This window comes from Peromyscus leucopus, chromosome 23 (genome assembly GCF_004664715.2).
Source record: "Peromyscus leucopus breed LL Stock chromosome 23, UCI_PerLeu_2.1, whole genome shotgun sequence".
Lineage (NCBI taxonomy): Eukaryota > Metazoa > Chordata > Mammalia > Rodentia > Cricetidae > Peromyscus > Peromyscus leucopus.
The window spans coordinates 12,334,310-12,348,852 of NC_051082.1; the positions used below are offsets into that span (position 1 = coordinate 12,334,310).

At 52.3% G+C, this 14,543-nt stretch overlaps 1 protein-coding gene across 1 annotated transcript in view; it reads right to left on the reverse strand.

Moving 5' to 3' along the window:
- Positions 1-14,543, reverse strand: part of Ptpn11 (protein tyrosine phosphatase non-receptor type 11) — a 54,070-nt gene that overhangs the window by 27,018 nt on the left and 12,509 nt on the right. The window contains 2 exon segments of the mRNA XM_028855669.2: positions 1,143-1,239; positions 12,061-12,174. Coding sequence (XP_028711502.2) covers positions 1,143-1,239; positions 12,061-12,174 — 211 coding nt within the window.

Below are 14,543 nucleotides of genomic sequence, written 5' to 3' on the forward strand. Positions count from 1 at the left end.
GTCAGCACTTGGGAGGCAGAGGCAGGCGGATCGTGGAGTTCCAGGATCGTGGAGTTCCAGGCCAACCTGCTCTACAGAGTGAGTTCCAGGACAGCCAGGGCTACACAGAGAGACCCTGTTTTAGAAAAAAAAAAAAAAAACACCAATAAAATAAACAACAACAACAAAATAACAACAACAAAAAGCTGGGCATTAATAGCATATGCCTCTAAGCCCAGCCTAGCAAAGTACAGATAGGCAAATCCCTGGGCCCTCTGACCAGCAACCCTAGCCTAATAGTGGAGCTCCCGGTCAATGAGAGACTGTCTCAAAAGGAAAGAAGATGGCACCCAAGGACCAACACCCAAGGTCATCCTCTAACTCCACACACACACACACACACACACACACACACACACACATGCACATATACCCAATGCAAGTATACCCGAACACAGAGGTGTACACACACACACACACACACACACACACACACACACACGAATGAATGTACAAAGAGGGCTGGGGTTGGACTCCACATGTATGCACATGAACACAAAGGTACACACACGCGCGCACACAGAGGAATAAATATACAAAGAGGGCTGGAGATGTAGCACATTGGCAGTGTGGAAGGCCCGGGGTTAAATCCCCAGCACTCCAAAACAAAACAAAACACCCTGCTCTGTGTCCACATTAAGTTACAGATCAGGTCACATCAAGACGTGCAACAGTAGAGTCACCCCCATGGAGAGAGGAGTTCCAACCTGTGTGGTGACGGGCTCCTCACTGAGGGCCTCTGCTCTCTGCCAGTGGGTGCATACTACAGGGGACCCAGCTTGGTGGTACTCACAAGGTCCCTTATCTGCAGAAGCTGAGCCAGCAGAAGGCGCAAAGGAGCGGCACCTACCCCTACCTCACAGACACAACTCTCAGACCTGAGGCACGTGCCTTAGTCTCACAGAGTTCCCCCGAGCCTTGAGGTTGTTACATGGAGGTAGAGCAGGAACTAATGAACAAGAGGTGACCACAGAGGGCCTCTCCTCCTGCAGCTTTACTGGCATCGGGAGGACATCCGTCCCCATTAGGGTTGGTTATCTGTTAGCCAGCGTGTGACCCCAGGCAGAGACTGCTACTGAGGCAGGGAGGGCACTGATACTCACAGGGCAGGATGTTTTTGTATCTGTTTTTGTTTTTATTTTCTTGTCTCTGTCCTTCTTTTCGGCTGTAGAGAAGTTTGCATTCTTGTTGCTGCAGCGTCTAGAAGCAAAGAAAAGTAAATATGTATCAAATGTATCCAAAGACGGGGTGAGAGCAAGGAAAAGTAACTGTGTATCAAATGTATCCAAAGACGGGGGGGGGGGGGGGGGGGGGGGGGGGGGGGGGGGGGGGGGGGGGGGGGGGGTGAGTGCAAGGAAAAGTAACCGTGTATCAAATGTATCCAAAGATGGGGTGAGACGGCTTAGTGGCTAGGAGCACCTGCACACATCTGACAACCTGAGTTCAGTCCCCAGGATCACACCATGGAAAAAAAAAAGAACTTCTGAAAGTTGTCCTCTGACCTCCACACACACAGTGTGGCATGAGCCATCTATGCATGCGCGCGCGCTCACGCTCACACACACACACACACACATAAATCAACAAATGTAAAAAATAAACATAAATATAAAAAGCACTCCCTTAAAAAAGAAAAGGAGGCCGGACAGTGGCGGCGCAACGCCTTTAATCCCAGCACTCAGGAAGCAGAGCCAGGTGGATCTCTGTGAGTTCGAGGCCAGCCTGGGCTACCAAGTGAGTTCCAAGAAAGGCGCAAAGCTACACAGAGAAACCCTGTCTTGAAAAAGAAAAAGAAAAGGAGAAAATGGAAAAGAGGTGAAAGGAGGAGAGGGGGAGGGGAGGGAGAGGAAGGAAAGAGGAGGAGCAAGGAAAGGGGGAGGGGAGAAAAAGAAAAAGAGGAAAGAAGTAAGCCGGTCTGGCCTGTGTTCTGCTTTAAGGGTTCAGCCTGTGGAATGTGAGTCAGGCCCATGGGAACAAGAACACCCGTCCCCACAGAGGCACTCACAGTGGCCTAGGCCAACAAGAGGAGACCTCCTAAGTCACCACGGGCCACCCGGGTGCAAGGTGCATATCGTCCAATGCTCAAGAGGGAGGATCACAGGGGTGAGGCCAGCCTGGACCACAGCACAACCTGAGAGAGGGAGGGAGGGAGGGAGGGAGGGAGGGAGGAGGGAGGGAGGGAGGGAGGGAGGGAGGGAGGGAGGGAACTCTGTTGTCCTGTCACACAGAAGAACTCTGTGACTCTACAGAGTCAGTCTGGATGGAAGGATGGTCACAGTGGGTCACACAGAGTGGGCTGGAGCCACATGCTTACGTGCACCCGGGTACCTACGCAATGGCAGCAGCGCACACACCAAGGAGGGACGGGGACGCGAGTCAGAAATCCTTGCCTGCTGTGTTTGATTGAGCTCATCTGTTTCCTTTGCTGCTGTGCCCCTGGACTTTTACAACATGTGTGAGAAGAAAAGCCTTTGGAGACATGGGGGACCGCTGGGAGAGCTGGAAGAGGATGTGTGAGCGGCACCAGAGTCGTGTTCTGCGGGAGTTTAGGGTCTGCTCCCTTCCACCTCAGTTCCATCAAGAGCAAGCCCCATGGCAGTCTTAGGATGTGGACACTGGAAGAGGCAGAAGCAGCTTGGGGCCACTGGATGGCAGGAAGGGCAACTATTAGTTCAGCGTGGGGGGCCTCTCATGCCAAACCCAAGTCAGCGTCTCCATGACAGCTGTTTCCAGAAGCCTGCTGCCCTCACTTCCCTGGGAAACCTGGACAAGATGCAGAGTCAGACCTGGCAGGACAGGGCAGGGACAAGGATGGACTCCAGAAGAAAGTGCCAGACAGCTCTATGGGGCAAAGAGTTGAGGACACCATTAAGAGATAAACCAGGCAGCCACAGTGAAACTGGCCCAGCCAGAAGTGGGGAAGTAGTGAGGACAGTCCAGAGGGGAACAGACCAGGCTGAGGCACAGTCAGAGAGGAGGTTTCATTTTCTTTTTTTCTTTTCTTTTTTTTTTTTTTTTTGGGGGGGGGGGGTTGGTTGAGACACGGTTTCTCTGTGTTGTTTTGGTGCCTGTCCTAGATCTCGCTCTGTAGACCAGGATGGCCTCGAACTCACAGAGATCCACCTGCCTCTGCCTCCAGAGTGCTGGGATAAAGGCGTGCAGCACCACCACCACCACCACCACCACCAACAACAACAACAACAACAACAACACCGCCCGGCGGGTTTCATTTTCAGAAGTTCTCTTCCTTATCTCTCAGCAGGCCTAGCCTGTGGGTTCTGTGATGCTGAGGATGGAGCCCAGGGCCTCTGGCACACACTCTGTCAGTGATCCACCACTGAGGCCCCAAACTAGTGTTTTGATAGAAAATCACAAGCGGACAAAGAAAGTGAAAGGCAGCTAAAGAGAGAAAGGTTTCCTTCCTCTACGAGATGCCAAAACAGCTGCCTGGGAAGATCTCTGCAAGGAGGCAGGGCCGATCTGGCGCAGCACCAGAGCCTGCGCTACTTCCACGTTGTGTACCTGAAATTTCAAAGACGGGTATAGAAGTCAAGGGCTTAAGACGAGTTTTTGGCACTCAGCTCAAAGCACAGTGTTTAGCTTTGGCACCTGGCTCATAACAAAAGTCTTTAGTTGGTGGGGACTTGAACAGAAAGAAAACAAGGTGTGCAGAACTTGAACAGTGCAATGCTCGTTCAAGTTTTGTTTTGTTTTTTGTTGTTCTGTTTGTTTTGTTTTTAATGAGCTCCAATCAAGTAATTAAAGCTATTTGCCTTCTGGGAGCTGGCATTCCCTGACCTTGAGCTGGCCACAAAGGCAACTCAGTGGTGTTGGGAAGACACTAGCCCTTGATGTTCAGATAGGTCATAGGGATGATGTTCAAGAGTTCAAGCATTGAGAGGGATCTGTCACTTCAAGAGCAGCCAGAATGAGGCTGGGGGCACTGGCTGGGGCAATGGGGGGCTGCGGAGGGGAGGACCCGCGGCTTTACTTAAACGTGGCAGCAACTATGACCATCACCTATGAGCCAAACCTCATGACACTTACTCATAAGTACAGATGGCAGGGTATCTATAAAAGGCGGGGCCCTCTGTTCCCCCTGGTTCATCTTAGCTACGACAATTGGGGTGCCACCAAGAACAACCTTGCCAGAGTAAACTCCAGAGTTCCAGGTCAGGGCACTTCATCAACACAACCCTATGTGTTTGCTGGACCACCCATCAGGAGCTCTTGCACATGCTGTGGAAATCAGGACAGGCTGTGAGCCCTGGAGGCCCCCAGAGAGGCCAAGCCCAGGTCCTGCATCCAGATAGTTGGGCGCTGACTGCCAGCAGCTAGCAACCTTCAGGGTCGGCAAATGCATAATAATGCCTACCTCCGCTTTTCCTCCATTGCTCTGCAGCCCATCCCCATGCATGTCCAGGGGCCCAAACTGTCCAGACCCGGTCATTCCTCCAGTGAGGGCAGCTAGCTGTCCATCTAATAAGAGCTAGAATTTAGGATTGTTGATCCTCTGTCCCCAGCTGGACCTGAATGGCAGCTAGCCTCTGCCAAGACCCACTTCCTTCTTGGCATCAGGCTAATGGGAGCATGAGTCTGAATATATCTAAGAGCCCTGCCCTAAAATACCTCCTCCAGCCGGGCAGTGGTGGTGGTGGTGGTGGTGGTGCACACCTTTAATCCCAGCACTTGGGAGGAATAGCCAGGCGGATCTCTGTGAGTTCGAGGCTAGTCTGGGCTACAGTAAGTTCCAGGAAAGGCACAAAGCTACACAGAGAAATCTTGGGGGGGAACATGGGGGGGGGCACGGGGGGATGGGACACCTCCTCCAAGGTTTGTGTCCTGCAGTGTCCACTCACTCCTGGGGACCTGCACTGTCACTCAGTGCTGAGGACAAGGCAGAGCAGGCAGCAAAAAGCAAAACTGGGACATAGGCTGCAAGACGCCATTCCCCCAGGGATCACAACCCAACCAGGAGCTGAGAAAAGAGTCAGCGGCAACTGAGAGGCAAACTGCAGAAGTTCAAACAGAGCCAGAGGTGGAGAGACACCATCCTAGTGTGTAACTCCAAAAGCTTTATGAGAGACTGGAGATGGCCCAGCAGCACTAGCTGCTCCTCCAGGGGACCTGGGTTTGGTTCCCAGCTCCCACCTGGCAGCTCACAGCATTCTATCACTCTAGTTCCGGAGATCCTGTTCTGGCCTCCATAGGTACTACATACATGTGGAACACAGACATGTATACAGGGAAAACACCCACACACTCAAAAACCTTTGTGAAAGACAACGCTTCATTCCTCTGTGCTGGGTCTGGGACAGCTCTCCTGAAGAAGTTACGGGCCCACACAGAAATGAAGGGAATACTGGACACTTCAGCACCAAGAAGGGCCAGGGATGAAACTGGGTAGCACGTCTAGACACTGTGTACTAGGAAGCGGAAGGAAGTGAGGAGAGATGGGAGGCAGGAACATGGCAGAGGACCAGAGGGCCAGGCAGAACAATCTCAGGCTGAAGGAAGGAAGCACAGCCCAGCCAACTTGGAATGGGACATGAAACCAGAAATCCCCAAGCTGGAACCATTTACCAGCCTCATCCCTGGGGACAACTTTCTTTTTTGAGAGTCAGATTCTTAGTTCTTCAACATGAAAATGTCATGCTTCCATAAGGAAACAGAGAGCCACTGAAGGTTCTGGAACAGAAAGGCGTGAATGCTGAGATTAGCATACAGGGTGCATACAGGGGCAGAGGCAGAGGCTGGAACAGAGGCAGGAGACCAGAGCATCAGCCTGGAATCCTGTCTCCATGCCCTGCCCATCTGAGCTACCCTAACAGGCACGTATCTCTCCAAGCATCTGGAGATACAACTAGATGCCCACCTGGCACAACACTCAGCGGGTCACAGACGATGAAAATGCCTTCCTTCCCAAGAAAGGCAGACACACACTAGGAGGGGACAACAGGACTTGCAAGGTCTAGCCATGGCAGAGGGAGAGAAAATTGCATCAAGGGGCACCAAGGACCCTTCAGCTCCAGAGTAATGCAGGACCTCCAAAGACATGGAGTAGAAGAAACTTTTCGTCTCTAGAGGAAAACGGCCTGTTTGGAAAGCATGAGTCTGAAGAGCAAAGACAGGGGAGCAGAGTGGGAGCCCCCAAACCATGAAGTCAGAGCACCAAAGCTACACAAGCTGGCGGGTGCTGGGGCTGGATGAGGGTCAGCCACGTCCTGAGTCCGAGGCAGGAACCACAGGACCATCAGCAAGAAGGGACAGGAGCAAGGCGGGGGGTGCTCCTGCGGCAGATCGGAAAACTGAAGGAATGGGGAGCTGGCAGTGGAAGGAGACCAAGAGGGAGAGGGAGAGATCCTGCCTCAAATTAAAGAGAAAGCAAGGCATGTTGGTGAATGCCTGTGAACCCAGTACTTAGTTCAAGATCAGCACAGGCTTGTCTCAAATCCTGAAAAAAAGGGGGAGAGGTGCTGAGCATGTACCTCGGTTGGTAGTGAGCTTATCCAGCACACACACTGCCCTTGGTCCAATCCCCAGCACTGCATAAACTGGCTACTCAGAAGTTGGAGGCAAGGAGTTCTAGGTCTCCCCAGCCTCATGATGAGTTTGAGACCAGCCTGGGCTACACGAGACTTTGTCTCAAATAACAAAAAACCCCAGTGGCATCTTCCCAGTGTGTCATCTCAGTCCACAGGGGGACACCACAATAAAGAAGTAAGGCTCAAGAAGTAAAGGGCTGAAAAGAAACGGAAGCTGCAGCAGGGCCACTCATGACCTAAGAGGAAGCGGTGAGGTCATCCAAGGCAAGGGGTAACAGAAGGGAAAAAGCATACGAGCATGTGTAGTCCAGAGCCACAGCCAACAAAACCCTACAGAGAAAAGCATGAGAGGGCATCAGAGGAGAGCTGTGGGGTAGGAACAGGGGTATCAGAGGAGAGCTGTGGGGTAGAACAGGGGCATCAGAGGAGAGCTGTGGGGTAGAACAGGGGCATCAGAGGAGAGCTGTGGGGTAGAACAGGGGTATCAGAGGAGAGCTGTGGGGTAGAACAGGGGTATCAGAGGAGAGCTGTGGGGTAGAACAGGGGCATCAGAGGAGAGCTGTGGGGTAGAACAGGGGCATCAGAGGAGAGCTGTGGGGTAGGAACAGGGGCATCCAGGAACAGGCATCAGAGGAGAGCCGTGGGGTAGGAACAGGGGCATCAGAGGAGAGCCGTGGGGTAGGAACAGGGGGCACAGAGGAGAGCCGTGGGGTAGGAACAGGGGGCACAGAGGAGAGCCGTGGGGTAGGAACAGGGGCACAGAGGAGAGCCGTGGGTAGGAACAGGGGCACAGAGGAGAGCCGTGGGGTAGAACAGGGGCATCAGAGGAGAGCTGTGGGGTAGAACAGGGGCATCAGAGGAGAGCTGTGGGTAGAACAGGGGCACAGAGGAGAGCTGTGGGGTAGAACAGGGGCATCAGAGGAGAGCCGTGGTAGAGGGGAGAGAGTGGGGAACAGGGGCATCAGAGGAGAGCTGTGGGGTAGGAACAGGGGCATCAGAGGAGAGCTGTGGGGTAGAACAGGGGCACAGAGGAGAGCTGTGGGGTAGAACAGGGGCATCAGAGGAGAGCTGTGGGGTAGAACAGGGGCATCAGAGGAGAGCTGTGGGTAGGAACAGGGGCATCAGAGGAGAGCGTGGGGTAGGAACAGGGGTATCAGAGGAGAGCCATGGGGTAGGAACAGGGGCATCAGAGGAGAGCTGTGGGGTAGAACAGGGGCATCAGAGGAGAGCTGTGGGGTAGGAACAGGGGCATCAGAGGAGAGCTGTGGGGTAGGAACAGGGGTATCAGAGGAGAGCCGTGGGGTAGGAACAGGGGCATCAGAGGAGAGCTGTGGGGTAGGAACAGGGGCATCAGAGGAGAGCCGTGGGGTAGGAACAGGGGCATCAGAGGAGAGCCGTGGGGTAGAACAGGGGCATCAGAGGAGAGCTGTGGGGTAGAACAGGGGCATCAGAGGAGAGCCGTGGGGTAGAACAGGGGCATCAGAGGAGAGCTGTGGGGTAGGAACAGGGGTATCAGAGGAGAGCCATGGGGTAGGAACAGGGGCATCAGAGGAGAGCTGTGGGGTAGAACAGGGGCATCAGAGGAGAGCTGTGGGGTAGGAACAGGGGCATCAGAGGAGAGCTGTGGGGTAGGAACAGGGGCATCAGAGGAGAGCCATGGGGTAGAACAGGGGGCACAGAGGAGAGTCGTAGGGTAGGAACAGGACCAGGCTTAGATTGAGCAAGGAAACCTCAGCTCCTGAACTGCTCTGCCCGACAGGATGGTGCTCTTTGCTGCAGCTGGGGCCTCCAGGGAGGACATGGAGTGCTTGGAGCCTGCAGCTGAAGCCTGACTGGGGGCTGTCCTTCAATGCTGACAGCTTAGTCACCAGAGGAAGATGGCCACCAGAGATGACCAGCAAGTACTCTAGACAGAGCCCTGGGGTGCAGGTGAAGCCACCCTGGAGGAGAGTCACGGTGCCTGCAAGCAGGACAGTCGCTGTGGAGGAAGCAGAAGAGGCTACAGGTGAAGGCCCCCAGGCTCCTCCCAGCCTCGGGCCAGCAGAGCTGCAGGCCAGGCCAGGCGCCCTCTGACGGGAGGAGACTGCACTCCAGAATACTGAAGTTACTAAGGAAAAAGAGTTTACTGAGAAAATTACCCAGTAAATCAGACGGTCAATGACACTGTCTGTTTGGGATTTGGGGGTTTTGTCTGTTGGATTTTTCCCCTTTGTCGTGTGTTGCAGATTTAATCAGAAACACTGAGTTCAGAAACTACAATCTTTCTGAAATCCAGCCCTGTGGGCCTGAATCAGAACGCCTGGGGCATGTGTGTTCAGAGATCTTAGTCTCAGCTGCGCACACCCCAGGTTCCATCAGGGACTCATGAAAGCAAGCTATATCCCAGTAAAGCGGGCTATCTCGAGCAAAGCCCAGAACACTGCTCCAAGTCACTGAATCAAAATCTAGGGCCTGAACCCAACACAGCACTCTCAAATACATCCACAAAACTATCTGAAGCCCACTTGGGAGTGGGGAGTAGAAGGCCTGCCTACTGGATTCTGGGGCTACAAGGAACCAAGGAGGCTCTGTCCAGGGCCCTCACGACACTAGTCACTTTCCTAGGTGACACGAACCCCCTTGTTCCCTCAGCAGTTTCATGGGGACAAAGCATTCCTTTCCCCCAACAGACTCACTGAAGTTACCTGCGTCTATGGATGTGTGGGGCATTAAAACAATAGCAACACAGATTATTCACAAATTCCTATGCCCACACACACACAGGAAGTACCCAGCTTGCAATGGGGGTGAGGGAGGGGGAAGGCTCCCCTGAGAAAATCCCCAGAGCGGGGAGCTAAAGACTCAAGAGGTGTCAACAAAAACCCAAGTAAAAGCTGGCAGCTTCACAACCTGCTCCCTCCTCCTCCTCCTCCTCCTCCTCCTCCTCCTCCTCCTCCTCCTCCTCCTCCTCCTCCTCCTAATAGCAGCTCAGGGCTCCTTTGAAAAGCCAGAGCACACCGAGAAAGTTGGGATCCCACCATCAGAGTGCCCTGAGAAAGGGGGGACCTCCCAATGTGAGTGTACTGAGAAAGGTGGGTTCCCCCATTGGAGTGTCCTGTAAAAGGTGGGTTCCCCCATTGGAGTGTCCTGTAAAAGGTGGGTTCCCCCCTTTAGAGCGCAGAGGAAGACAGGATGCTGCATTAATCATCCTCCAGGAAGCAATCCTGATGTGTTCACTAACTAACAGCATCCTGTGGATATGGCTCAAACTTTAGTCTCATGGGGACTGAAATTATGAGGGTGACTTCCAAACCCCTGCAGTGGCCTTTCTGTCCTTAGGCTCATGCCCGACTCCAACCTCAGCAGGCAGCAGTTTCTTAAAGCTGACTTAACTGGAGAGGCAGGGGTAATAAGAGATCCGGAAAGCAGGCCCTCACCTACACCGACAGCTCCATCTATCCGCAGGACTCCTAATGCTCCGACTCCCACCCCAACAGTACAGATGGGACTCTGACTGTTTTCCATACCCCCACACACACAAAGCCAACTCATTTTTGCCCTTTATGTTGGTATTGATGTATATAGAAGGTGGACTGAATTTGATTGGTCATGGGGGGAGGCATCTACAATTGTTTTCCATGGCCACAGCAAAGGGTGAGCTGGACAAGTGATACACACCGGAACCCAAACACTGGGGGAGGGAGGGGAGGGGCTAGAAGCGGGCAAGACGGGGAAAGGGGCCAGAGACAGACATGGAAGACAGCAAACTCCCACCTTCTTCCTCACCTCCTGACCTGAGGTAAGGGCCTGGCATGGCAGTCTTTTGTTTTCCACAGCAGGGCTGGGATTGGCTGAAATGGTACAGGCTATGTTCGAGGCCAAACGTGAACATATCTACCTCAAGCTGTGGCCTATCACCTCCGTCTTTAAGATGACCAAAATTAAGCCGGGCAGCAGTGTCGCACGCCTTTAATCCCAGCACTTGGGAGGCAGAGCCAGGCAGATCTCTGTGAGTTCGAGGCCAGCCTGGTCTACAGAGCGAGATCCTGGACAGGATCTACAAAACTACACAGAGAAACTCGATCTCGAAAAACCAAAAAAAAAAAAAAAAGAAGATGACCAAAATTAGGTGAGGGGGACCTGTCCCATGCCCTAAAACACTTAGAAGACCCAGGGCTGGGGGCTGGAAAGATGGCCCAGCAGTCAGGACTGTTGATCCTCCACAGGAGCAACGAGCTCTCAACAGCTGAGCCCTCTCCCTAGTTCCTCTTTCTGTCTTAACCCTCAGGCTGAAGTCTGTGAAAACACCCTTTATTTTACAGTAATTCATATGCTGGAGAACTGAGTCAAAGAAATGAATCGGGATTGACTGGTGAGCGAGTGGGCAGGTACTGTGGTGCACTGGTGGAAACGGACTTAGCTTTACAGACGCAGTCTAAAGACGACAAGCCGGACGGGTCACAGCTCAGCGGGACAGCACGGGCTCTGCCTGCACAAAGCCCTGCATTTGATCCACAGGACCAATAAGTACGTAAGTAATTTAGAGGTGACCTCGTGGCCCATCTGCTCTCCTCACACTTTTACTGACACCTTCATCCCTATTCTCCTCCCAACAAGAAACTTCTGATGGTGGAAACCCTGTCTGTCACGCCCCCACATTGGTGTTCAAAGAGCCCATCCCAGTGCCTGATATGAGACCAGACCCAAGTTCTAGTCCCTGTCACTGCAGAGCAAGCACCAGGAATGTTCTAGAATAGACCTATCCCCAGGGCTGGGATGATCAGCATCTGTGCTACAGAAGGTGGGCAAGCTACTTGAGCACGCTCCTCTATGGAATGGGGCTAGCATGTCTCTCCGAGAGCTGGCTGGCACATGCTGGCACAAACAGCTGTGAATCCTCAAGTCCTACACAAACCACGGACTAACCACTCCTGTAAAACAGAAAGTGGGAGGGGAAATGCAGGAGGGTGGGTATCTGCAAGAATGAACAAATTAAAAAGATTCTTTAGGCTGGGCATAGCGGTGCATGCCTTTAATACCAACACTCAGAGGTGGATCTCTGTGAGTTTGAGGCCAGCTGGTCTACACAGGGAATTCCAAGACAGCCAAAACAGGCTCACACCTAAGCAGGGCTCAGGACAGACAGACATCAGCTTCCCTATTATTAGTGTGAACAACCCCAGGCCCTTCTCCTGGCCTCATTCAAAACAATGAAGCTTCATTTGTCTGAAGACCCTTGGATGCCAGAGGAATTTGATTCTTTTGTTTTCCTGGGGTCCTGCCAGTGGTCTGAACCAACAAATAGAGCTGCTACCTCATCCATCTGAGACAAGCTGCCAACCCTTCCCAGGAACACAATGCCTTTCTGCTTCAAAGAAGTACCCTGAGTGACCTGTTCCATGCCACAACAAAGGAGCCAGACCCCCGCATAAGACTTCTTCTCACCTGTTAAAACAGCATTTAATAGCATACAAAAGACAATCTGTCAGTGACTTACCTCAAATTCTTCCCAAAAGCCCTGTTTGACTTTATCTGTGGTCTCAGCTAGCTTGCTTAGCTCTCGAACCCGGCTTTCGATTTCAGCAGCATTAATACGAGTCGTGTTGAGGGGCTGGTGTTCAGCAGTGGTGGGAAAGGAAGAAAACGTGTTGAACAGTGTTAACACAGAAAGAAAAAGACTTCACAAGAGCAAAGGCAGGATGCACATCACCCCAAATAGGTGCATGTGTATGAGTGCCTATGCATGCATGTGTGCATCTGTGTGTATTCATGCATGTGGGTGTGTTCATGTTTGTGTGGTGTGCTCATACATTTGTGTGTGATATGTGACTCTGTGTTCTGGTGCCTATGTGCATGTGTGCATGTGTGTGTGTAATGTGTGTGTGTGTGTACACGATGGTGACGTGTGGAGATCAGGGACAGCATTGAGGAGATGGTTTTCCCCTTCCTTGTTTAGGTGGGCTGCAGGGATAAAACCCCAAAGCACCAGCACTCTCCCTGAGCCCCCCTGAGCCCCAAACTCAAACACTTGGAAATGTACTTTCACTTTCTCTCCTGTTCCACCAGGAAATGCCTCTTCACTCTCAACCAACATGTTAAAACTCAGCTGGTACAAATGCAAACCTAGATTTCTAGACAGTTAAACCACAGCACAATTTCCAGATGAGACCACTGTCATAAAAGTGAAACAGCTGAGCTCGGGAGAGCCTGTCCTGCCCCTTGTCAGCTGCCACAGGTTGGAGAACCGGCCCCACCCCTCACCTGAGCAAATCGGGAGAGCTGGCCCTGGTGGCCAGGATGCAGGAGGGCTGACCACTTCTGCTACTACCCAGACCCACACTCAGGGCTTTGAGTTGGTCCATCCCAATATCTGCTCTATCCATGAAGTTCGAGAAGGGGCTGGTCCTGCAGAACTAAAGGACCTCTGTGACACTGGGCAACAACAGGATATCCGAGAGGAGTCCCGGTGAGGGTCCAGTGTTGACAGTGCAGCAGAAGCCAGAGCCTCCAACCAGACCAATGACTCACTGCAACCGACATTTGCAAGTGAAGCTGTCTGCACAAAAGGGCAGACTGTGAGACACAGCGCTTCCACAGAGAGACTTGTTTTTGTTTGTTTTCTTTTGAGGGAAGGCTGCAAGGAGAGAGGGTGAACATGGAGTGATGGGGAAATAAGGGGGATTGGAGTGCATGATGTGAAATTTACAAAGAATCAATAAAAAGTTTTTTAAAAAGGGAAACGGCAAAAACTCCAAGCTGAGAAAGTCTGAGTCCCCCAAGGGAACTAATGGTAATTTGCAGTGAACATTTCTTTTTTATGTGCACTGGTGTTTGGTCTGCATGTCTGTGTGAGAGTCAGAACCACTGGAACTGGAGTTAGAGACAGCTGTGAGCCACCATGTGGGTGCTGGGAATTGAACCTGGGTCCTCTTTTTTAAAGGGCATGATAGTACGTATGTGTCAGCCCAACATGGAGGCAGGAGGGTCATGAGCCTAGCAGGGCTACATGGCAAGACTATTTATCAAGAACAAAGGACAAAGCAGTCTACACATGTGGGCGCTGGGATGGACTTCAGAGCTGAGGACTTGCCTAGCATGCACAAGTCCCTGAGGCTGGACTCCCCAGCACTGAAGAAAAGAACAAAATCCTCTGTAAGGAGGCAGGCCATACATCTGTGGAGACCCACAGAGGCTCCCTAGTGACACCTTACTCAAGGTCAGAGGATCTGAGCTTACTTTACCCAGCAGAGCCACATAAGGGGATGATTTGGCCATGGGTGTGGTTACCAGGTGTTTTGAAGGGTCTACACTTGGCTGTACATTGTGCTTTGATCTTGAAAGGGGGAGGTCTTTTGCCTCTCCCCTTGGTAGTGTATAAAAAAATCCTTTGGAATAAACTTTGAGGCGACTGGGCATTGACCCAGAGCCCTCCAGAAGCTATCCTGTGTCTGTCTACATGTCTATCTAATACTTCCTCATTCCTCTCTCCTCCCTGCAAGAAGCCTTTGACAGGTCAGAGCTGGACTCCGACAGACTCCCACATATATCCCAGAGTTCAAGCGTGGTGTGCCCTGGGTTCAACCCCAACCCCAAACACTCTGAGGTCCTTCACAGATGTGGAAATGACGCAGCATCTAGAATTTGTTTCCAAACACTAAATGAGGTGTTCTGTCAGTGAAGAGACTAGAGACTGTATGCCAAGACTCTGTCTACTCCCACATTACGCTATGATCTTGAGTGGGCTATGATCTTGAGTGAAACCCAAGGGACCACGTGTTGAAGGCTTGGTCCCAACCTTAGGTGCTACCGGGAGGTAGCAGAACCTTAAGAAGGTAGGGTCTACCTACCCTAGGGCAGGTCACTCTGTTTCTCAGCCATGTGGTAAACACCCCCAAGTGTTCCCACCATGGTAAATGTGCCACCACAGGCCCAGGGCAGCAGGGCCAGGTGACTGGGGGCTCCTCCTTTGAACCCTTTCCC